The 26,497-nt window shown below is 44.6% G+C and overlaps 1 protein-coding gene across 1 annotated transcript; it reads right to left on the bottom strand.

Moving 5' to 3' along the window:
- dok2 (docking protein 2) lies at positions 1–26,065 on the bottom strand. The gene is made up of 8 exons (XM_038275285.1): positions 25,363–26,065; positions 25,159–25,296; positions 24,688–24,855; positions 20,802–20,910; positions 5,560–5,729; positions 1,754–2,044; positions 1,390–1,497; positions 1–1,170 (listed from the first exon to the last, which is right to left on the bottom strand). Exons 1-8 carry the CDS (start codon positions 25,420–25,422, stop codon positions 319–321), a joined length of 1,896 nt encoding a protein of 631 aa, XP_038131213.1. The 5' UTR covers positions 25,423–26,065; the 3' UTR covers positions 1–318.
- Between the last annotated feature and the right edge of the window lie 432 nt (positions 26,066–26,497).

Raw genomic sequence — 26,497 nt, 5'->3', positions numbered from 1 at the left:
CTACTTCACTTCTGTTTAATGATGCAAAACTACAACATGTAGTCGACATGACATAAACTGATCAGAACCACAGCAGGCGCCTAAATTAGCATAGCTGGATAGCTGTTAGAGCAATCACACATCATGACATCGTCCTCTTCTCTGCTTCCTCCAACCCTGAATCATTGTAGACAGTTTCACAACCTGTTGCAGGTCCATCAATGGAGTCCATGACATTCAGTTACAGGTCCTTCTCCTGCATCTACAAGTTCATCATATGGATGGATGGATGGATGATGGATGAATGATGGATGGATGAAAGGAGGTCTACTTCCTCTGTCAGGCTATTTTAACTATCACGTTGTTGTATGGTGAAAACTTTTGCTCCTCCTTCTCCCTCTTCTCCTCGTCCTCCTCATCCTCATCCTCCTCCTCCTGGTTCTGTGCCTGTTCTTCTTCTTTAGCAAGACTTTGCTGGGAAGCCAACACCCTCTTGGGTCGTTTGGGCACAGCATAGTCATCCACGCGGGGGTTATAGGGGTACTCATGGCCTTTAGGGTCAGCTGATGTTCCCATGATCCTCCAGGCATCTCCTCTCATCTCCTCGGGGTCGTCGTAGACTGAGGAGTGGGGCGTGACCTTTTGTCCTCCGGCGGCAGCGCAGCCTTCAGGCTCATCGTAGATGTGATCCACCTTCCCGTATGTGGATTCCTGAGTCCTTGCTTCGCTCCTAAAGATGTTCCTTATCTTCATCTCGTCGATGCTGTCGTATAACGGGTCCGCACCTGGATTGTCTTGATTGGATTGCAAGATGTCGGACATGACGTTTGAGGCGATGGTGTCGAAGGGGAGGGAGTATTCTGGGTCCCTGTTTAGCATCGGCGGTGAGCCAGCGCTGCTACTTTTCTCCTTCTTGGTGCCCCGCCCACCGACGTCCGTCATGGTGATCTGGGAGTATGTCTGTTCCAGGTTGGGGTTGGAGCTCAGTTTCGGGCTGAGGCGGGGGTTCTGGTTTGGGTTAGAGCCGGGGCCCGCTGCCAGGCTGCTGCCAGACTCTGGGCTGGCGTTGGGCAGGGGGCAGCTGGAGATCATCTTGACCTGGTTCTTCCTGGGTATGGGGACTCCGCGGGTATCCAGAGTCAAACTCTTCACTCCAGTGAGGATTTTATCCACCGGAGGCTCCAGACGAGACTGTAAAGGACAGGAAGAATCCATCAGTCAGTATCCTGTGCTTAAATATTACAAAGGGATTTAGGAGTGACATGTTCATTGAGAATATCAATCACTCCAAAAGGTCTTTGTCTCCACTCGGCGCCTAAATGTCCGGGCGCTGTAAAAGGCATATCTTTGATGTTTTCTTTCTGCTGTAAATATCACTGATCTATTAGATCAAACTGGGTGGATTCGTACCTGCTGAGGGCGCTGCTGCTGTGAGGAATGGGAGCTCTCGGCTTCTTTGTCATGAACCATCTGCAGGTTTTGAGGTTCGGTCACCATACTGTAAACACCATCAGCCGCCTGCAGACAAAGACACTTCAGGAGATGTAAAACCTGCCAGACTAACAAGCCCTGGGCCTTGTTGAGGTGGGCTTCTGTCAAAATATGGTTCCTGGAATGAAATTAAACTTATCATGTTAAGTCATTGATTGTAACCTTTGACAACTCATAAAGAATAAGAACAATTATCCAATCTAATTTCAACTAAGCATTTGTAGAAATGTTTTAGGGAAACAGTGCTTTTATTCTAAAAAAAAAACCTGAACTGTGGTCTTACCTGAGCACCTGGAGGTTGTTGAACCTGAACACAGGGCTGGGGCAGAAGCGTCCTGCTATGGCCCATTGTTGGGTTAACTGGTGGGGGCGGTAGGTTCTGATTCTGGAGGTTGGGGGGGACCTCTGGAGTCACCAGGCCTCCTCCAGAGGTCTGTCTGTGTGGGAGGGAGATCTTCTGCAGGTTAATGGCCGCTTCGACAGCCTGGAACAGGAAGTTTCCCTGTTTGGTGTCGAATTCGAAGTTTCCCTCGCCAGAGTCGCACCTGCGACCCGCCTCGAAGGAGAAGGTGGACTGAAGAGAAGAAGACCTTTATCAGTAACCAGAGTCTCTGCTTCTGCTGTGAAGCAACACTAGAGCCTCTTTTCCACTGAAAATAGCGCGTTAAACCGGGCTCTTCAAACGTGGGTGGACCCTGGCAAAAAAAGCTGGTCTAACCCTTCGCAGCAACTGTGTGTTTGATAATGTCACCAGAGCGACAGAAGTCATGGATGTAAACAATGGACAGCATCATGTAGGGCCAGGGTTTAATCAGTGAGCTTTATTGTTTCTCTCTATTATCTGTCTGAGTCCCTCTCACCAGACCTGCTCCAGCTGTGTCACATCCGGAAGTACGCAGATAACATAGCCATGTGGGGTGTATCAGGGACAACAGAGAGGAGGAGGACAGGAGTCTGGTGCATGACTTTGCCACCTGGTGGTGCACCACCCACCTGCAGATCAACATCTCCAAGAAGAAGGAGCTGCTCACAGACTTTGGGAGGAACAGATTAAAGACTAAGCCAGTACTACTGGAGGGGGCTGAGGTGGAGGCTGTGGATTCATAGAAATACCTTGGAGTGTGGCTGGATAATTAACTGGACTGATCAACACACACCAGCCACCTGCACAGGAAGACACAGAGCAGGATGGACTTCCTGAAGAGACTAAGGTCCTTCAACATCTGCAATAAGCTGTTTGAGATGTTCTACCAGTCTCTGGTTGCCCGTGTCCTTTTCTGGTGAAGCAGCACATCCATGATGGGCGCCTCCAGACTGGACCAACTGGTGAGGACAGCCGGCTCTGTGATTGGCTAGAAGCTGGACCCTCTGGGGACGGCGGCAGAGACAAGGACACTTAACAAACTGTTGGACATTATGGATAATGCCAGCCACCCTCTGCACACCGTCTTCACCAATCAGAGAAGCCTGATCGGTGGGAGATTTCTCCTCCCCAAATGGAAGACCAACAGACTGCTGAACACCTTTGTTCCTCAAGCCATCAGGCTGTACAACTCCTCATTTGGGGGAAGAAGGAGGTGATAGGAAGAGGGACAAGGGTCAGCACCCCCCCTTTGACATCTTGTGCAAAACATTACCTATTGTCACTTAATAATAATAATAATAATAATAAATCCAATTTTGTACCGCACTTTTCATTAAGAAAAATCTCAAAGTGCTACACAGTGCAAATAAAATCAAAGATAAAAATCAACCATAAAAATCATGTGGTCAATAAAATCAAAGATAAAAATAAACAACATAAAAATCATGTGGAGGCAGAATAGGCTTGCTTAAATAAAAAAGTCTTCAAGCCTCTTTTAAAATCATTCAATGGTTGTGGAGCTCTCAGATGATCTGGGAGAGAGTTCCAGAGACGGGGGGCAGCGACAGCGAAGGCCCGATCTCCCATGGACCTTAATCTGGAGCGAGGAAGGTGAAGGAAGTTGCAGTCTTGTGATCGAAGAGATCTGGTGGATGAATGTGGAGTGAGAAGGTCCTTCAGATAATCCGGTGAGGATCCGTTTAAACACTGATGGGTGATGAGCGCGATTTTGTATTGAACTCTGCAGGTGATGGGAAGCCAGTGAAGGTCATGCAGAATAGGTGTAATATGGGCAAATTTGCGGGCCCTCAAGAGAATCCTGGCTGCGCTGTTTTGAATGTATTGGAGCTTCTGAAGATGTTTTTTATGGATTCCAACAAACAGAGAGTTGCAGTAGTCTAACCTGGAGGAGACAAATGCATGAACGAGAGTCTCAGCATCAGAAAAAGAAAGAAACGGACGAATTTTGGAGATATTACGAAGATGAAGGAAACAGATTTTAGACAGATGCTTAATGTGATTTTCAAAAGTAAATTGAGAATCCATTCTAACTCCAAGATTTGTAACTATGGTGGAAAATGGGATGTCTTGTCCAGAAAAGAAAACAGTCGTCATAGTTGAAGATTGAACCTGGTGAGGTGTTCCGATCAGCATGGCCTCAGTTTTGGAGCAGTTCAACTGAAGGAAATTCTGAGTCATCCACTTCCTTATCTCCTCCAGGCAGGTAGTGAAAGCATTAAGTGAAGATGGTGATGATGCTCCAGTTCTAATATAGAGTTGTATATCGTCGGCGTAGCAGTGAAAGGAGATGTTATATCGATTTATGATTTGACCCAAAGGCAGCATGTAAAGGGAAAACAGCAGGGGCCCTAATACTGACCCCTGTGGGACACCACAGGAGACAGAGACAGCCTGGGACTTGGCCTTGCCGAGGCTAACACATTCCAGCCGATTGGAGAGAAAAGATTTAAACCAGTCCAGAACGGTGTCACAGAGACCGACCTCCACATGAAGACGGTGTAGTAGGATGTTATGGTCCACAGTGTCAAAGGCTGCAGTTAGATCAAGGAGAACAAGGAGAGATGTAGACCCAGCATCAGCTGCCATGTAGATGTCATTAGTAACTCTCAGCAAAGCGGTCTCAGTGCTGTGAGCAGAACGAAACCCAGACTGAAATTTCTCGTACAGGGAGTTTTGTTCTAGATGAAGCTGCAGCTGAGCGGCAACAGCTTTTTCCAGCACTTTTGACAGAAAAGGAAGATGTGAAATTGGGCGGTAATTGGAAAGAATATCTGGATCCAGGGTAGATTTCTTTAGAAGAGGTTTAATGATGGCTGTTTTAAGAGGCAATGGAACATGACCAGATTTCAGTGATTTGTTTATTATTTGTGTGATTAACGGACTTATTGCGGCATGATTAGATTTTATGAGTGATGAGGGGCAGGGATCCAGGGCACAGGATGAAGGCTTCATTTTCTTGAGGATGTTCTCCACTTCACTCTTTGCAACTTCATCAAAGCAGCTCATGGACCCATGGTGTACAAGGGTAGATGGCAGCCGAAGATCAGGAAGGCTGTGGAGCTGAGATCTAATAGAATTTACTTTGTTTTTGAAAAATGAGAGAAACAGATTGCATTTTTCAGTCGAATCCTCAATCTCAGTTTGTTGATTGGGATGAAGGAGATGTTTTATTGTCGAGAAAAGCTGTTTGGAATTTCCCGGACAGCTGTTGATAATATTGGAATAATACTTAGACCGTGCTTCCTTAAGAGAAAAGGCATACGCTTTCTGATGTTCCTTATATGCCTGCTTGTGTACAGAGAGACCTGACTTCTTCTCTCTCACTGTGCCATAACCCATGCCAACTACTGTGTAGCCTGTGTAATTTTTTACTTATTTTATAAGGTCAGTACATCTATGCAGTGAAGGTGCAATAATCCAAGTCAACTGTCAACTGCGTAGTCTTCCCTTAGCTCTCTAAGGTGCAGATATTTGTATATCTAAAGGAAAAGGCTGCACGTGATCCAAATGAGCCAATGAGCTGTCAGTCTGGGTTGCTGCTGCTGCTACTTTTAGACACAGCAGGCAAACCTGTGGCAAGCCGAGCGATGGGAAAGAAGGAGAAGACCATGAGAAAAAGAGAGCAGAGAAGGTGTGGACTGCTGGAAGAACTGCGGTGAACTGGTGAAAGAAAAGTAAAATGCACTGGCGGTTCTCAGCCTTACCTTGTCCCGTCCGAAGCGCCGCAGGTACCTGTATGGCCAGGTGTACAGGATGTCCCCCGTCTTGCCCAGCAGGTGCAGAGCATCCATGTCGGCTCTCAAGACTCCGTCCCCCTTCAGTCTGCATCGATCTGATGAGTCCGTCCTCCGCACAGACACTTTGAAGTCACGCACTGTCTCACACACAAAGTAATGTCTTAAAATAAGTCATGACGTCAGTTTAATTACTGTTTATTGTTCATTGTTTAACACCATAAATAATGAATCAAACACATCAGCCCACCATGGATAGAACCTGATTGTTGAGCTTTCTGAGATGGTGACCAGCTGAGGCTGCATACTCCTCCAGACCCACATGGATCCAGGAGCCTGATCACCACCGGACCAAGGCGTTGGTTCCCAAACTAATTGTCCTGCTCTGACTGGTTAGATCTGACTGTTTGGCCCAGAAACTCTTAATGCGAACCAGGGTTATATCTCATGTCCTCATCTGATAGGAGGTCCAAAACAAGCTGCAGTATCTGCTCTCATCTTCATTCTGATCACAGCCCACTGAGGGAATCTTTAACTCAGTCATAACGTCAGACATTGGTTCCTATCAGAAGCTAGGGCTGTTCAGAGAAGGGTGGACTGCCGGACTCTTTTCTTTAAACGGGTTGAAATGCTTGGGCTCAGAGTTTCTGAGGAGGCTTCTGAATGAGAGCAGCAGCAGAGCTGCAGGTGTTGCAGGAAGTGGAGTAACAGCAGCAACTTCAGGAGCTGCTTGTTCTGACCTCAGTGCTGTGGTGGTACCAGTGCAGCACGGTACCGCTAAATATAGCACTGCTGCTTTCAGAATCCACTTCCGGAAGCTTTTCCTCTGCTTACTGTGTTTAATTTGTTGAGTCTGCTGTTTGGTTCTTCCGAGTTCTGATCAGATCCACAACAAACTGCAGAAGGAAATAAAACCAAAGTGCAGGCAGCTCCAGAACCAGAACCAGAACAGTTATTTCAGGTTATCCTCGGCGTTTCCATTCAGAAACAAACCCTTTTCACCACACTGTTAAAAAAGTAAATGGCAATTGTTGTTCTAACACACAATTGTATTGTAATCCGACTCAGAAATATAAATTTGACATCTAACAAATAAATACACGTTTGCCCAACTCAAATTCTCAGAAGTTGGTTTAACAAGGAGTTTTAAATCGCCTATACAAGATTTTTTGAGTTCCCTCAACTGTAAACTCATGGGCATGCGCACTGCTTATGTTCATGGACACGCCCACTACGGTACGGGGTTTCCTATCCCTTTCTTCAAGGGCACAGCCTTTTTCCCTCGTGTTTGAGAAGATTGGCGGACATTGTGATTTTATGCATCTGGAGAACCACGGAGGAACGACCCTGGGACCTTACCAGTTTTCCCGGTGAGTGCTGCAAAGTACAGACAGTTAGCGGTTAGCTCCGTGAGTTAGCATTCCCTTGTGGTGTATTGCCACCGAGTTGAAGCATGAGTTCACATGTTTTTCACGTTCTGATGAAAGGAAAAGCAGCGCACGTGCGCGTTTATAATGCGCGTGTGCGCGTGCGTGTTTGTGCCGCGCATGTGCGGGTGAGTGTTTATGCATAGAGAAAAGAGTGTGCCTGATATTTTCATTGTACAAATGAAAAGAGACATTAAGTTGAGTGTAATAACTTATTAAATTTCTAAATTGTTTTATGTAGTGCAGTGTTGTTGCACTCAGGCACAGAATATTACAAGACTATATTATTTTACTTTCTTAATCCGATGTGGGTATTTACTGTTATTTACATTATTTACATGTGGATTTTTTGCTTTCATGATTTTATTTGCTTTACAAGAAAAACAGTGACATTAACATTTTATATGTTAACCCTGTAATGCAGCAGTTAATTCGTAATTAGTTAGAAAAGTTACATTACACACTGAAATTTATCATACTTGGAGAGATATAAACTGTACAGTTAAGAACAAGAAGTGAATGGATTTAACTAAGCCCTGTGGTGCTATGCAGGCTGGGTTTTTTGGATACCCTGGATTCTGGATTCTCTCCTTAAATGGAGATGGCGAGCCAACCGTGTGAACATCTGGATTTGGACTGAAGAGAAGGATTTGGACTGAAGAGGACTTTCTTTTTTTGCATTCATCGTCCTGTCGGAGTGGTAGGACTAAAAAGAAAAACTCAGAGATAAAAAGGGAAAACCTTTTTCTTTTTCCGTTGGGAAACAAGACATTTTATTTCATTTTATTTTTTTTAAAAGGGTGCACCCAATTTAAAGAGACTACAATTGAAAAAAACAAACTGAAGGCCGTCCAAATTTGTAAAACTGTTATTTTTTCATATATGTTAATACACTTACTTCACAAAAAATTACCTGTGTGTTTTCCTCTTACTAAAATGGTGTCTTACTGTTTTTTCCCTCATCATCACTCTTACGAATCTAGAACATTCTGGTCCAGTGTCATGTTACTTTGATCTGTGCAGTTAAGATTATGTTGTTGAACATGGTTTTATACTGTATCTATTGATGCAATGTTTGGCTTGAAGCAATAAAAATGTTGTATTAACATAATTTTTTGTGTGTTGAATGATTGGTAGTGAAGACGATTGGTAGGACTAAAAAAACTGAGTTGATAGAACTCAACTTGCAGATAACACTACAAAATCTGAGTTTGTAGAACTCAAAATCTATATGTCAAACTCATAAAACAAAGTTGATAGAACTCAGAACTTAAAGGTGAAACTCAAAAACCTAAGTTGGTAGAACTCAAAATTTCTATGTAACACTCCAAAAACCTAAGTTGGCAGAACTCAAAAATCTTTGTAAACTCAACCACAGTGAATTTAAGTAAAGAAAACTCAAAAAACCAAATGCATCACGTTGCCTAGAAAATGTAAGTTCTGTCAACCTCTATTTTTTTTTCAGTGCAATAAATGTCTGAAGGTTTAGACTGAGCCGAAGAAAAACACAAGATGTGATGGATCATTTGATGAGACCAAGGAGGTAAAGAAGAGTGATGAAGAGGAGGAGGTTGGGCCTGATGAAGAGGAGGAGAGGTGCTGAAGAGGTACGCAGAGCTGGATGACATGAGGTGCTGTTTGGGTCACACCTGAGTTCTGGTTAAAGCTTAAACTGAAGCATTGGTTTCGGTTTGTTCTGAAATGTTCTGCAGGTGTTTGCCCCCCATAGCTGTATGTGACATGTGGAGCCGAACACTCGCAGACAAGCATCTTCTGGCCGACCACGTTTCTTCAAAGACACCACCACAACCAGAACAGCAGCTCAGGTGGAAACTTCATTTACCAACAGGAGCTCAGGTACCATCCCAGCTGGAATATACGGGCTCTGCTTCGGTGAGAAAGGAGGGACATTAGAAAGCAAGAAGACCATCACTCCTTCACCGGGAGAGCTCCAGCTTCTGATGCAGGTTTCACAGACTGGAAGATGAGGATAAGCTGCAGCAGCAGAAGGGAAACCAGTTGGACAGACTGGTTCAGGTTCAAAGAGTTTAAAACCTTAAAATATGAAAATATGAAACTCAGTTTTTCTGTTTTGGATGTTTCTGCTCCCACAGATTATTCCCTTCCTTCCCAGCAGCCACCAAGGGCTGCAGAGGCCTGATAATCATCGCTTATTAAGCAGGTGAGTGAAGCAGGTCAGAGTTTGGTCTGAGGGGGCCATGGAGAAACTCCAGGACTGCTTTTAATGCTCTGACTCTGGCATGTTCCACGCCGCAGCAACATATGACAACATATTAAATATAGGTGAGTATGCCATGACTGTGTCAGCCTACATTAACAAATGCATTAAGGACGTCAGCATCAAAAAGAAGATCACCACCAGGGCCAACCAACCACCCTGGATAAATGGAGAGGTTCAGAAATCACTAAAAGCACCGAACTCAGCTTTCAAGTCTGGTGGCAGAACCATAGTCAGAAGATCCAGGATCTCTTCTATGATGCCAGGAACACCAGGAGGATGTGGAAAGGCATACGGGTGATCACATAATACAAAAGCCACCTGCCTAACCACGCTCCACTGCTCATCAACAGCTCAGCTGTAGAGGTGGTCATTCATCACAGACACCCTCACCTGGACTGGAAACACCACCTCACTGGTCCAAAGGGCCCAGAAGCGCTTGGACTTCCTGCCCCCCCCACATCCTCCCCACCTTCTCCAGAAGCACCATAGAGAGCGTTCTGACCAGCTGTCTCACTGTTGGGTGTGGAGGCTGTAGCGCCTCAGAATGGATGACCTGGCCTGTACTTATATAGAGCTTTTTCAAGTCACTTGAAATACTTGCACACTCCTACATCTGACGCCACTGTCGAAGGTCAGAAGAGCGGTGAGAACAGCAGAGAGGGTCATGAGGGCTCCTTTTCCCTCCATTAAAGGGGTGAATGATTCTATCGGGTATCTGGTCCTTCAGGTCTCTAATAGGGTGATAGAATGATTCTATAGGGTATCTGGTCCTTCAGGTCTCTAATAGGGTGATAGAATGATTCTATAGGGTATCTGGTCCTCAGGTCTCTAATAGGGTGATAGAATGATTCTATAGGGTATCTGGTCCTCAGGTCTCTAATAGGGTGATAGAATGATTCTATAGGGTATCTGGTCCTCAGGTCTCTAATAGGGTGATAGAATGATTCTATAGGGTATCTGGTCCTCAGGTCTCTAATAGGGTGATAGAATGATTCTATAGGGTATCTGGTCCTTCAGGTCTCTAATAGGGTGATAGAATGATTCTATAGGGTATCTGGTCCTTCAGGTCTCTAATGGGGTGATAGAATGATTCTATAGGGTATCTGGTCCTTCAGGTCTCTAATAGGGTGATAGAATGATTCTATAGGGTATCTGGTCCTTCAGGTCTCTAATAGGGTGATAGAATGATTCTATAGGGTATCTGGTCCTTCAGGTCTCTAATAGGGTGATAGAATGATTCTATAGGGTATCTGGTCCTCAGGTCTCTAATAGGGTGATAGAATGATTCTATAGGGTATCTGGTCCTCAGGTCTCTAATAGGGTGATAGAATGATTCTATAGGGTATCTGGTCCTTCAGGTCTCTAATAGGGTGATAGAATGATTCTATAGGGTATCTGGTCCTCAGGTCTCTAATAGGGTGATAGAATGATTCTATAGGGTATCTGGTCCTCCAGGTCTCTAATAGGGTGATAGAATGATTCTATAGGGTATCTGGTCCTTCAGGTCTCTAATGGGGTGATAGAATGATTCTATAGGGTATCTGGTCCTTCAGGTCTCTAATAGGGTGATAGAATGATTCTATAGGGTATCTGGTCCTTCAGGTCTCTAATAGGGTGATAGAATGATTCTATAGGGTATCTGGTCCTTCAGGTCTCTAATAGGGTGATAGAATGATTCTATAGGGTATCTGGTCCTCAGGTCTCTAATAGGGTGATAGAATGATTCTATAGGGTATCTGGTCCTCAGGTCTCTAATAGGGTGATAGAATGATTCTATAGGGTATCTGGTCCTTCAGGTCTCTAATAGGGTGATAGAATGATTCTATAGGGTATCTGGTCCTCAGGTCTCTAATAGGGTGATAGAATGATTCTATAGGGTATCTGGTCCTTCAGGTCTCTAATAGGGTGATAGAATAATTCTATAGGGTATCTGGTCCTCCAGGTCTCTAATAGGGTGATAGAATGATTCTATAGGGTATCTGGTCCTTCAGGTCTCTAATAGGGTGATAGAATGATTCTATAGGGTATCTGGTCCTTCAGGTCTCTAATAGGGTGATAGAATGATTCTATAGGGTATCTGGTCCTTCAGGTCTCTAATAGGGTGATAGAATGATTCTATAGGGTATCTGGTCCTTCAGGTCTCTAATAGGGTGATATAATGATTCTATAGGGTATCTGGTCCTTCAGGTCTCTAATAGGGTGATAGAATGATTCTATAGGGTATCTGGTCCTCAGGTCTCTAATAGGGTGATAGAATGATTCTATAGGGTATCTGGTCCTCAGGTCTCTAATAGGGTGATAGAACTATTCTATAGGGTATCTGGTCCTTCAGGTCTCTAATAGGGTGATAGAATGATTCTATAGGGTATCTGGTCCTCAGGTCTCTAATAGGGTGATAGAATGATTCTATAGGGTATCTGGTCCTCCAGGTCTCTAATAGGGTGATAGAATGATTCTATAGGGTATCTGGTCCTTCAGGTCTCTAATAGGGTGATAGAATGATTCTATAGGGTATCTGGTCCTTCAGGTCTCTAATAGGGTGATAGAATGATTCTATAGGGTATCTGGTCCTTCAGGTCTCTAATAGGGTGATAGAATGATTCTATCGGGTATCTGGTCCTTCAGGTCTCTAATAGGGTGATAGAATGATTCTATAGGGTATCTGGTCCTCAGGTCTCTAATAGGGTGATAGAATGATTCTATAGGGTATCTGGTCCTTCAGGTCTCTAATAGGGTGTGTAACATTGGTTGGGCTGAAAATGGCATATTAGCTGTTCTATGAGCCCTAATGCAGCCTGGTTAAAAGCCCTAGAATGAAACCACAGGTTTGCTTCCTTTTATGGTACGATCATGAATATTTAGATGAGCTGTGCTCTGATTGGTTGGTTTACAGGGAGCGAAGCTGCTGAGCAAAGTTGCATCATAGCAACAAGCACTCACTCACTGAAACATCAGATTGTTGATATGGTAGGGTGACCAAACTTCCTCTTTTTCCTGGACATGTCCTACTTTTCTTACCTAAAAAAAATGTCCGGGGGTAATTTCTAAATCATCCGGGATTTTGGTTGACTACAGTGCAGCACCACCAAATTACCGGCCAGAACCAAATAAGGCAACTTCCTCAAGTTTACGTCAACTCGGTGGTTTATTTGGATTCGTCCGTTTTATGGTGGAAGTTTAGAATTGTGAGATTTGTAGAGAAAGGGGGTGTTAATGGTGTTTGAACTTCTCTGTACGTCCATTTCACCCACTGAACTATCGTTATTCATCTATGACAATGGAAACTAGGTTTTACATTCTATAACCCCTTTCTACAACCCAGGGTATTTCCTCTAGTTTAAAACGGCTCAGTTGTCTGTTCTATCTGTAAAACACACAGGAACCCTATAGATGTTATTAAAGGTTTCCGTGAAACTTTGGTGTTAGCTTAGCGTTAGCCGCTTTTTTACTGCTAATTAACATAATATCAGGAATCAAATGTCACAAATTAATTCTCTGAAACATTTTTTATCCAAATAACATTTTATCTTCTTCTTTTATTTGCCCAGTTTTGAAATAATTTGAATATATTAATTAATCAAAAAGTGGCGGCCTAGTGGATCGCACTTGGGTCTCAGAGGTTCTGAGTTCAAGTCCCACTCCCACAGACTGCCACACTGGGTCCCTGAGCAAGATCCTTAACCCCACACTGCTCCCTGGGTGCCTCACAATGGCAGCCCACTGCTGCCCAAGGGGAAGGGTTAAATGGAGAGAGTTCATTTTGTTGCTCTGTACTTGTGATTGTGGAATGACAGTAAAGTTAAATTCTATTCAAATTTTAGATTAAGTTTGGTTCTCAAACATAAAATCTAATCTAATCTAATCCTTAACATCTTTTATTGGCTATGATTATCGATCATTCCATTTTTTCTTATTATCTGTAGATAGTTTGCTAGTTTTCTGTTTAGCTTCATCATTTGGATCTCATTCTACCAGCCAAGTTAGGGAGGAATTAACTAAAATGTGTTTAACTAAAGGTTAAATCATTTCTGTTAATAAGTTCATGTATGTTTGCTGTTGGATAACGATCACTCTCATCTTCCTCTTTCATCTGTTTGCAGCATGATGCTGCAAACATCACTGGAGTTTGTTGTACATCAATTGTGACTCATCTATAAATTCAAAGTTTTTAATGTTCCCCGATGTTCCGCTGCATGCAGAGAATTTTACTGGACAGAAACATGTGCTGATTGAACTGCACCAAACCACCTGTAACACCAGCTGGTTGACCTTTTTAATGAGCTAATCTCAGGTAGCTTTGGTAAAACCGAGCTTCAATCCACCACCCAGCAGAGATGCGGCGTTGATCGGTGCACTCATCGCATCCATCCACATCCACTGTTTTAGTTTTTACTTTCTGGGGTGTTTAGATTAAAGCCAATATTTATTATAAAAACAATGACCCAAAACCAGTGGCACCACAAAGGGGTGGCAAGGACCCGTGTAATGCCATGGCCACCCCACTGGCCACCCCACTCTCCAGGGTAAATTGTAGTAGCATCAGTCTAGCATCTCATCCCATTCTGCACAGCCAGTCACATAACATTAAAAATCCAACAGTAAACCAAGATCAGAGTAGGTATTTACCGAAGTTATGATTCTACAGGCAGGTTTACAACAATAGTAGATTAAAAACCCATGAAGTTATGGCTTTTAGTTTCAGTGGCCACCCCAAGATTTTTAGTGGCCCCATCTGGTCCCCATCATGAAACACTTCTGGAGGCGCCACTGTGCCAAACAGCAGCCGTTTAACAGGAAAGCTTCAGCAGTCACACTGCAGAGCAAACACTCGTCTTCTGCAACTTGCTTCCACCTTTCTGTTTCCAGTCATTTTTTCACATCATATCTTCTTCTGTTTGTGATGATGCACGCCATGAAGGAGCAACTCCACCCTGTGAAACCAGCTGAGCACTAAAAAAAGCATCTTCCTGGTTCGCACGGATGCTGGTCGACAAATTCTCAGGCGTTTAGAGACGATAATAAAACAGGCATCTAAACGTTAAGTACTTCCTGCTTAGAAAAAGGAAGTTTGTCCTGCCAAGATAAAAGCTGAGGTCGTCTTGTATCTGCTGGTCACCGCAGCACTGCAACACCCTGCATCGGGCCTGCAACCGCAGCAGGAACCAGCTCTTACATTTTCCACTACACAACCACACAGCGACTTAGAGATGGAAGCTCAGCAGCAGCGAGCCGACCGCAGTGGAAACTCTGTCCTCGCAAAAAATGAGCTCTTAACACACAAACTATTTGTGTCCTTTAAGGGAAGAACATTTAAAAAAGGTTAAACCATACTGACTCAGCTGCAGACTTCTGAACCCTGCAAATGCACTTTCTGATCATCAAACATGCACAGAACCTGGCAGGACCTGGCCGACAGCGGGATTATTCAAAAAACGTTTAATAAATAAACAGGCTACGGATCTGCAGAAGCAACGGCAAGGGCGTCTAAGGCATGAAACTCTGGTTTAGAGTAAAGTCCGAGCAGAGAGAACGAGGTTAATACCAGCCGCTCGGCTGACAAGATGCAGCGGTTGCCACACAGAGAGGTCCAGGTGGCTTCAGAACTGGCAGGAGGTCAGATCCAAGCAGACAAGGTAGGCAGGATAATCCAGCTCAAAGTCAGGAGGCAGATCCAGGTTCAGTCCATAAGAGGCCGGTGTCCGAAGACAGGTCAGGCAAAAGGGTCAGAACAGAAGGAGGCAGGCAAAGAGGTCCAACAGCAAAACAGCCACGATCAGGCAATCAGAACACAATCTAGAAACCTCTCACACCAAAGGCTTAAGAATACTCTGGCACTGATGACTGGGAGTAGGCAAATTCACAACACATGTCATCTCAGGTCACTTTCCAGTTCACCAGATCATCCAGTCAGATTGATTCAAAGTTTTCTATCTAAGGAAAATCAGCTGATTGCATCGACTCATTGACTCTTCAGCAATCCCTCACACTAAGCATGCTTGTAGCGACAGTGGAGAGGAAAAACTCCCTTTGAACAGGAAGAAACCTCCAGCAGAACCAGGCTCAGTGTGAGCGGCCATCTGCTGAGGCCCACTGGGGTTCAAGGAGACGGAAGCAGACGTAGAAAAAGAAGCATAGATACAAAAGGCAACTGTCAACCAGCTCCACAGGCGGCCCCGTCCAGGAAACACACAGCCAGGCCGACGAGCTCCGAGCCATTATCACAAAATTAAAACCTCTTTTTAGAAAGTTTGGATCTCAGAGCAAACATTGATGTGGCTGATTGAGACATTTTTTTTATCCTGAGCAGAGGATTTGGTTGGTATGTGAGGCTGTGGTGCTCATCTGGCTCTCTGTAACTAGTAATCTAAGCTGAATAGAATCAATCATGGAGTTCCTCAATGCTCTATCTTGGGGCTTCTTTCCTTTATAACAAGCTTCCCTTTGCCTAGATTCCATAACACATAAGTTAAAGTACCGCAGTTATGCTGATGACACAGAGCAGAGTAACAACTGGGTGAGTCCAACTATTCTTCAGATGAATAAAAAACTGAAGGAGTGTAGAAAACAGGAGCATTCAGCCTGCTGTTGCTGCAGCTAGGCTCTATCCAAGACGCTGATCTTCGGGTCAAATGCTTAATTTTGAAAAAACGACTTTCTGAAAGAGCTGACACGTCCCTACAGAGAGGTGGTGACTGTCCTGTTGGACATGTTAAGACACTTTGATAGGTTAAACCAAACCAAGTAAAAGTCTCAAAGAATCCAAACCGTAAAACCTTTGTTGTTTGGAGAAGGAATGCCAGCAGATGGATTATTTACTGACTCCAGTTTCTATGGGTTAGACTGGTATGTCAGCGGCTAGTTAACTGAAAAAATACTGGAAATAATGATCATTTTATTGGGAACTTGAACCAGTCTGTCAGAGCTTGAACCAGTCAGAACGGACCAGAAACCAGAGCAGCTTATGGTGCTTCCAGGGTTAAAATGTCTTAAGGAGGCTTTGGTTGCTAAATATGGCCGCTATTGGAAAGAAGCAGGAGGAAGTCGGCTTTGCTTTGGTTAAAGAGGAAGTCCGACTGAGGGCTGAACCCAGAACTGCTGCAACAGGAAGATAACAGCAAAAACACAACCGTCTCAGACATTCTAGTTATCTGACAATCCATCATCCATCCATCATCCATCCATCAGCCATCATCCATCCATCATCCATCCATCATCCATGCATCCATCATCCATCCATCATCCATCCATCATCCATCCATCATCCATCCATCCATCCATCCATCATCCATCCATCATCCATGCATCCATCATCCATCCATCATCCATCCATCATCCATCCATCATCCATCCATCCATCCATCATCCATCCATCATCCATCATCCATCCATCATCCATCCATCCATCATCCATCCATCCATCATCCATCCATCATCCATCCATCATCCATCCATCATCCATCCATCATCCATCCATCATCCATCATCCATCCATCATCCATCCATCATCCATCATCCATCCATCATCCATCCATCATCCATGCATCCATCATCCATCCATCATCCATCCATCAGCCATCATCCATCCATCATCCATCCATCATCCATGCATCCATCATCCATCCATCATCCATCCATCATCCATCCATCATCCATCCATCCATCCATCATCCATGCATCATCCATCATCCATCCATCATCCATCCATCCATCATCCATCCATCCATCATCCATCCATCATCCATCCATCATCCATCCATCATCCATCCATCATCCATCCATCATCCATCATCCATCCATCCATCCATCATCCATCCATCATCCATCATCCATCCATCCATCCATCCATCCATCATCATCCATCCATCATCCATCCATCATCCATCCATCATCCATCATCCATCCATCCATCCATCCATCCATCCATCATCCATCCATCATCCATCCATCCATCATCCATCCATCATCCATCCATCCATCATCCATCCATCATCCATCCATCCATCCATCATCCATCCATCCATCCATCCATCATCATCCATCCATCATCCATCCATCATCCATCCATCATCCATCCATCCATCATCCATCCATCCATCCATCCATCATCATCCATCCATCATCCATCCATCCATCCATCCATCATCCATCCATCATCCATCCATCATCCATCCATCCATCCATCCATCATCCATCCATCATCCATCCATCCATCCATCATCCATCCATCATCCATCCATCATCCATCCATCATCCATCCATCAGCCATCATCCATCCATCATCCATCCATCATCCATCCATCATCCATCCATCATCCATCCATCCATCCATCCATCCATCCATCATCCATCCATCATCCATCCATCATCCATCCATCCATCCATCCATCCATCCATCATCCATCCATCATCCATCCATCATCCATCCATCATCCATCATCCATCCATCCATCCATCATCCATCCATCATCCATCCATCATCCATCCATCATCCATCCATCCATCCATCCATCATCCATCCATCCATCCATCCATCCATCATCATCCATCCATCATCCATCCATCATCCATCCATCATCCATCCATCCATCCATCCATCATCCATCCATCATCCATCCATCATCCATCCATCATCCATCCATCCATCCATCATCCATCCATCATCCATCCATCATCCATCCATCCATCATCCATCCATCATCCATCCATCATCCATCCATCATCCATCCATCCATCATCCATCCATCCATCCATCCATCCATCATCCATCCATCATCCATCCATCATCCATCCATCATCCATCATCCATCCATCCATCCATCATCCATCCATCATCCATCATCCATCCATCCATCCATCCATCCATCGTCCATCCATCATCCATCCATCCATCCATCCATCCATCCATCCATCGTCCATCCATCATCATCCATCATCCATCCATCATCCATCCATCATCCATCCATCCATCATCCATCCATCCATCCATCCATCGTCCATCCATCATCATCCATCCATCATCATCCATCATCCATCCATCATCATCCATCCATCCATCATCCATCCATCCATCCATCCATCCATCATCCATCCATCCATCCATCCATCCATCGTCCATCCATCATCATCAATCATCCATCCATCATCATCCATCCATCCATCATCCATCCATCATCATCCATCCATCCATCATCCATCCATCCATCCATCCATCCATCGTCCATCCATCATCATCAATCATCCATCCATCATCCATCATCCATCCATCATCATCCATCCATCCATCATCCATCCATCCATCCATCATCCATCCATCCATCCATCCATCCATCATCCATCCATCATCCATCCATCATCCATCATCCATCCATCCATCATCCATCCATCCATCATCCATCCATCCATCCATCATCCATCCATCATCCATCCATCATCCATCCATCATCCATCCATCCATCCATCCATCATCCATCCATCATCCATCCATCCATCCATCCATCATCCATCCATCCATCCATCCATCCATCGTCCATCCATCATCATCCATCCATCATCATCCATCCATCCATCCATCGTCCATCCATCATCATCAATCATCCATCCATCATCCATCCATCATCCATCATCCATCCATCATCATCCATCCATCCATCATCCATCCATCCATCCATCATCATCGATCCATCCATCCATCCATCCATCCATCATCCATCCATCCATCCATCATCCAACCATCATCCAACCATCCATCCATCATCCATCCATCATCCATCCATCCATCATCCATCCATCCATCCATCCATCCATCCATCATCTATCCAACCATCCATCATCCATCCATCATCCATCCATTCATCATCCATCCATCATCCATCCATCATCCATCCATCATCCATCCATCATCCATCCATCCATCCACCCATCCATCCATCCATCATCTATCCAACCATCCATCATCCATCCATCATCCATCCATTCATCATCCATCCATCATCCATCCATCATCCATCCATCATCCATCCATCCACCCATCATCCATCCATCCATTCATCCATCCATCCATCCATCCATCATCCATCTATCCATCCATCCATCTATCCATCCATCCATCCATCCATCATCTATCCAACCATCCATCATCCATTCATCATCCATCCATCCATCCATCCATCCATCCATCCATCATTCATCCATCCATCCATCATCCAACCATCATCCAACCATCCATCCATCATCCATCCATCATCCATCCATCCATCATCCATCCATCCATCCATCCATCCATCCATCCATCATCTATCCAACCATCCATCATCCATCCATCATCCATCCATTCATCATCCATCCATCATCCATCCATCCATCCATCATCCATCCATCATCCATCCATCCATCCATCCATCCATCATCTATCCAACCATCCATCATCCATCCATCATCCATCCATTCATCATCCATCCATCCATCCATCCATCATCCATCCATCATCCATCCATCCATCCATCATCCATCCATCCATCATCTATCCAACCATCCATCATCCATCCATCATCCATCCATCATCCATCCATCCATCCATCCATCCATCCATCCATCATCCATCCATCCATCCATCCATCCATCCATCATCCATCAATCCATCCATTATCCATCCATCCATTCATCCATCGTCCATCCATCCATCATCCATCCATCCATCATCCATCCATCCATCCATCATCCATCATCCATCCATCCATCCATCCATCCATCCATCATCCATCCATCATCCATCCATCCATCCATCATCCATCCATCCATCCATCATCCATCCATCATCCATCCATCCATCATCCATCATCCATCCATCCATCCATTATCCATCCATCCATTCATCCATCATCCATCCATCCATCCATCATCCATCCATCATCCATCCATCCATCCATCATCCATCCATCCATCATCATCCATCCATCGATCATCATCCATCCATCCATCCATCCATCATCCATCCATCCATCCATCCATCATCCATCTATCCATCCATCCATCCATCAATCCATCCATCCATTATCCATCCATCATCCATCCATCATCCATCCATCCATCATCCATCCATCCATCCATCCATCAATCCATCCATCCATCCATCCATCCATCATCCATCCATCATCCATCCATCCATCATCCATCCATCCATCATCCATCCATCCATCCATCCATCCTCCATCCATCCATCATCCATCCATCCATCCATCCATCCATCATCCATCCATCCATCCATCATCCATCCATCCATCCCTCATCCATCCATCCATCCATCCATCCATCATCCATCCATCCATCATCCATCCATCCATCCATCCATCCAACATCCATCCATCATCCATCCATCCATCCATCATCCATCCATCATCCATCCATCCATCCATCCATCATCCATCATCCATCCATCCATCCATCCATCATCCATCCATCCATCCATCCATTATCCATCCATCCATCCATCCATCATCCATCCATCCATCATCCATCCATCCATCCATCCATCCATCCATCCATACCTATTTCCCGGCCGCTGTAAAGCGAGTTGTCCTCCATCCCTTCATCTTCATCCACCCTGTTTCCTCTCTGTAGGGTTCCCCGCTTCGCTCCGCCATCTGTCCAGCTCATCTGCTCAAACATAAACCAGACAAATTTCATGACAGCAATACGTTCATCAACAAACATTAGAGAGTCACCTGGATAACACAACACGGTAACGTTGTTAAACTCATCAGAACAAACATGAATATAGTACGTTTTTTTCTATTCACTCATTCATTAGAAGCTCTGTGTGATTATCTTGGCGCTAATGACAGGTCCGATTATACATTTCATTCACCTGCCTAGCTCCACCCACTTCTCATTGCAGTTCATCTGATCCACCTGCTCCAGTTTCTATTTAACCAGCCTTCAGACCAGTCATCAGTGCCAGATTGTTGGAGCCTTTGGTGAGAGTTCTCTCGAATACCTTTTGTGTTTTCTGATGGCCTGATCCTGAACAAAGCCTCTGGACCACCGAGCCTGCCTGTTCACGTTCTGATCTGTTTGCCTGACCTGTCTTCGGACTCCTGCTGGATTCTGCCTAAGTACTGAACCTGGTACCAATTCCTGACATCATCCTGGATTTCCCTTTGGTACCTCTTCGTATCTCTGATCTCCTGGCTCTGACTCATGAGCATGTCCTCTACACCGGCTTTGGCTTCACCTTCTGGATAGTTCTGCCATCCTTCGTCTGCTCGGTCCTGATTTGCTGCCTGTGCTCCGACCTCCGGGACTTCAGCGTCTGGGACTCGCTGGGTGGTACCCGCTGCGTCTTGTCAGCAGCCGACCAGCTAGAACCAACCTCATCCTCTGGACATGGACTGAACTATAAGAACAGGTTAGTGACTCACATGTTTATTATCATCCTCTGCCAGATTAACATGGTCACTAACCTGTGTTCTCCCCCTGCAAACTTTCCTGCCTAAGATGCTGACACTGTTCTCTACAGTTCCATGTTAAATAAATGTTTTTTGACAATTAACTGTCTCTCTGCCCTGAAAATTTGGTCCTTTTGTTCTGAGCCTGACACTTGGATAAGTTTAAACTGATCTAACTTAGACTCTCCCATCTGAACAGAAGCTGCTGTGCCCAGATCTCCTCATCAGCTAAGGTTGGAGGTCAGAGTGTGAAAACCAAACACCAGTACTGGTTCTAAAGAGTTTGGGTTATCCGAACCGAACACCAGAACAGGAACTGTAGGTAGTGTAGAGACGTGGGTTTGAAAACCAGCATCAGAAACATTTTAGTTGGTTCTATCATCCTAACTCCTGCTCTCTTGGTACTGTAATGAGGTTCAAATGTTTTTGTTTTTTTTTCATTTTCTGTTTGCTTTCCCTTTTTGGGTCATATTTAGAGTTGGGTCATATTTACAGGAAGAGGCCTTAAAGCCTCTTCCTGTAAATATGACCCAACTGTCTTCTGGTTTTGTTTCCTAAACACAGTTTTTTTGAAACCCAAAGTTTTTCAGTCTTTCTATAACACATTGTAGAGAATTTCCTTCAACGTCATTGTTGTTTGTGTAGTTTTTAGGAATATTAAAATGAGTAAAAATTAATGTTTGACATTTTTAGCTGGGTCCAGAGTTTCCATCTTTCCATTCTAAATTAAAGTGTCATTTAGTTTAGACTGACCCTAAATCCTGGCCTGTGCAGATCCTGGTTGGGTTCTATTAGTTTTTACCATTCAAAGAGCTTCTCTGATTGGCTGTTGGGCTTCCTGTTGTTTTCTTTTAAAGAGGAAACCAAGATGTGAGTCAAGAAGATCAGCTGTCTGTCAGTATCCTGCTATTTATAGGAGCAAACATGGAACCGCTGATCCGGTCATACACTCAGGTCCTGGTTCCGGACTCATATAGGATCATGATCTGAGTTACATATAGGGACAATAACTGAAGTCAGTTCAGAAAACAAAGGTAGTTGTAATCTTTAACATTATGGAGGGAGTTTTCAGTGCTTCAAGAGTTGGGTTTTGAGTTAAGAGCCTGAGAATTATTTGATGTTAAGTTTTAAAAATTAAAACAGCTCCTAAAGAAAGACTGTCAAACTAATAATATGAAGCACAATAATATGAAGCTTCTTTATTTGTGATTTAATTTTGAAGTTACTTCAGCTCCTAGTTGTACATTTATAAACCCAGTAGTCAGGGTTTGTAACAGCTAGAGGGTGGTCTAGTGGTTAGAGCGCAGGGCATTAGCTCACCACCAAGGTCAACAGTTTGAATCTGTCTCTGGTACTAATAATTTAGGTTACAAATATAGCCACCATGGGACATAGAGAGTATGAGTTTTCAATAGGCAGAAGATTTATAATTAGTTTTAAAGTCACCACCACTTTAACCGGATTGCAAGTTACAGTAACGTCGAGTTCCAGGTTTGAAGAACTCAAAACTTGACTTGATTAAATTTAAGTCTTGAACTCATACTTTTGCAGAAATGTGTTACCTTAAAATGATGAGTTCTGCAAACTTTTCATTTTTTTACAGTGCAGCCAAGACTAGAGGCAGCTTGCTTTGGGCTGTGGGGTGAAGAAATATGACCTGGTGTACTGGACTGACCCGCTGAACTGACCTGCTGGACTGACCCGGTGAACCGGACTGACCTGGTGGACTGACTCAGTGGACTGACCCTGGACTGACCTGGTATCTTATTCATCGTCTTTCCCAAACTGAAACTAAGAGCCAGACTTTGACCAGAGTGAAATTTAACCCTTTTATTGGGTAATAATTCATAGAAACGGTCCTTCAGACACATTTTGAAAGACTGCAGAGGAACCACGGATCAACATGAAACCGTGAGACAGCAGATCAGCAGGAAATTATTTTAGCCACTAAGAAAGATTAGAAACAGGCTGATTGTTTACTTTAGCAGAATAGATCAATGCGATAAATGACCAAGCAGAGTTTGGTGAAGAACTTTCTGTCTTTAAACCAGAGTCTCTGAAATAGAAGCTCATTAGTCAGTCACTTCATTTGGATGGAATTAAACTGATCTCTGATAATAAAGTTAAAATCTTGCCGTTATTTTTGATCAGGACCTGTCATTTAGATCTAGAATTGATCTATTCAAAATATTTAAAACATTAGAAACATTGTGCCCAGGGGTGATGCTGAGGAACTAGTACATGCATTTATTCAAGGCTATTGTCGCTCTTCCAATGCAGAAACCATGCCTCAATCATAGACATCGCTGTTAAAGGAGCATCCATCCATCTCCTTGTCTGTCATGGACATTGGTCTGCCTGTCTCCAGCAGTCTATAGGGAAAAGGGAGGTCTGGCCTGGACAGGTCATCAGTCAATCACAGATGGACACACCCAAGGGGACATCAGAGTCACTTCCTCCCACAGTCCAACTGTGGGAGGAAGCTGGAGTACCCAAAGTGAACCTCCAGAGAGGGTTCATTGAAGATTAACAGAGCTGAAACCAGGACCAGGAAAACCTGTTAGAGGCTGCAGGAGACCTGAGCCTGAGGTGGCGGTTCACCTTCCAGCAGGAGAACCACCTGGAACATCCTGACAGAGATAGGATGGAGGTTAAGAGGTGGCTGCGGTCCATCTCCACCATGGCAACCTGACATCAGAGAAGTCAGATCCAGAACAGTTACTGGAGTTTTTAGAGGAAAGACCTCAGCAAGCAGGGTTCCTCTGTTGGAACCAGCCGGTTGCAGCTGGAATCCATGAAGAACCATGATCTGGCTCTAACCAATGACCCGACCCATACATTGATGTTCAGCTGAGGTTCATCTCAGCAGGGAGAACCTAAACAACCTTCTGAACAGAACCAGCACCATCAATCTGGAGCTCAGAACTTCTTTGCCTGCCTTCATGGCTTGTTTAAAGAGGTAGTGGAGAATCTGGGTGGTACCTACAGGGAAGGCGATCTCACACAGTTTGTGAGTCCAGTCCTCCAGCTGGTGTCTGTCTGCAGCGAACACAAAGATCTTCTCCGTGGTCTCAACCAGGAAGGAGCCTGTGTCTCTGGGACATCCGTCCATGTCTACCTCCGTCACCCGGATGCAGTCTGCCAGACGGATCACCTGGGGGACAGAGGGAGTTATCGCCACGGAAACAAAGCTAAGGTGTTCCAAAAAAGTAAAAAAACAATCCAGTGGACTTCCAGTGGATAGCGTTGAGTTCCAGGTTTTATACAGCAGCCCAACAAAGCCTTGTTTTTGTTACGAAAACAAGCAAATTGAAAAGGACAAACGGGCCCACCCCTTTGGAACGGGGGTCGTTTGGCTTTTGACGCTTGGTTTTTTTGGAACGACTATGACCTTCATGACTGAGAATATTCACCAGCACAAAGGCTGAGGTGGAGAAGGTTGGTTAGGGGGTCTTACCTTCTTGTTCTCCTGCTGCTTGCGCAGAGTTTTATCGTTCTTCTCCAAGTGGCCTCCATCTTTACACTCGAAGAACTCCATCCTGGAGATGGAGCAGGAGCTTTCCCGGTACAGGACGCACCATATCCGCTTCCACTTCTGCAGACACACACAATCAGAACCAACATTTTCCACCAGAAAACGTTGGTTCTGCTCAGATTTTACCTTCCCAAAGCGCTGCTGCTGGAGGAAGAGCATGCCCTGCTTTCTGATGTCTTCCTCCATCACGTCTCCACAGCGTCCCCTCTCCTCTCCGTCCTCTGTTCCACCCTCCTGATGTCTCCTTGCCTTCTGGCTTCTTTCAGCTCCTTCTCGGCTCCTTCACTGCCTGCTCTTCTGCTCGGAGGTGCTGGTATCATTAGCGTCCTCCTCCTGGTAGACGTCTCTTCTTCCTCCACTGTGTTCCGTCCTCCTTCTACTTCTTCAATCTCAAGCTTGTGCTTTTCTCCTCCTCCAAATCCTCCTCTGGTTCTCCTCCGTCTCTTTCCTAGTGGTGTGAGGTCACTGTTGGTTCCAGATCTGAAGGGTTCTGGTTCTCCTCCGCTCCTTCTATGGTTGCCTGTGCTCCCTCTGCTTGGTGGTGTTACAGTGAAGGGAACAGACACTGAGGGTGTCATATGTTGGTGGTTTCCTGCTGTCACTCTGATGCAACGTCTAATGCAGAACCAACTGGTCGCCTAGACCTCCTCCTTCCGTCTTCTTCTTCCTCCTGCTGTTTTTATCTCAACGCTTTTTCAGCAAAACCCTCAGATTAGGCTGTTTCTAAGCAGAACTTAGATTATTCTTTATTAGCTGTTCATCCTGAAAATGCAGCAACTTGCATGATGCAAAGCGCCCCCTTGTGGTCATGCAAAGCAGAAGTGCAGCTCCAGTAGCTGCCTGTGCAAAAACTGAAATTAACTTATTTATTTTCTTTCACAAAATGAGCTGTAAGCCTGTAACCAGTCTAAATCTGACGAACACTTTTAATGAGTTTAATGAGTTTAATGGGTTTAATGAGTAAATTTAAAACAGAGAACAAGCCACTGCTGCTGTCAGTTTAACAGGAAGTCAAGGCGCTGTGGTTTGTCAGGTGGACCCTCAGCTGTGACGCTGCAACCAAGGAGGAGTTAAACGGGTTAAAGTTCCTTTTTCTGAGAATCTAACCTTAGATCTGCTGCAGGACTTTAAAAAAATCAATACAATCATGGATAAAATGCACAATAAGATAAATAAGAGGAAAACAATGACAAAAAATGAAACAGAAACTGAAACGGATGTTCTGATCACTGAAGGTGAAACTCCTCCTACCTGCTGCTGG

This window comes from Cyprinodon tularosa, unplaced genomic scaffold (assembly GCF_016077235.1).
Source record: "Cyprinodon tularosa strain WSP-4 unplaced genomic scaffold, ASM1607723v1 ctg951, whole genome shotgun sequence".
NCBI classification, from domain to species: domain Eukaryota; kingdom Metazoa; phylum Chordata; class Actinopteri; order Cyprinodontiformes; family Cyprinodontidae; genus Cyprinodon; species Cyprinodon tularosa.
The sequence above is the reverse complement of the archived record's forward strand: the minus strand, read 5'-3'. Positions and strand labels throughout refer to the sequence as shown.

Coding starts and splice junctions, on each gene's coding strand:
- dok2 (XM_038275285.1), bottom strand. CDS start 25,422: ATGGAGGAAGACATCAGAAAGCAGGGCATGCTCTTCCTCCAGCAGCAG. Junction 25,297..25,362: donor AGCAGCAGCGCTTTGGGAAG/GTAAAATCTGAG, acceptor GTGTGTCTGCAG/AAGTGGAAGCGGATATGGTG. Junction 1,171..1,389: donor AGCAGCAGCGCCCTCAGCAG/GTACGAATCCAC, acceptor TGTCCTTTACAG/TCTCGTCTGGAGCCTCCGGT.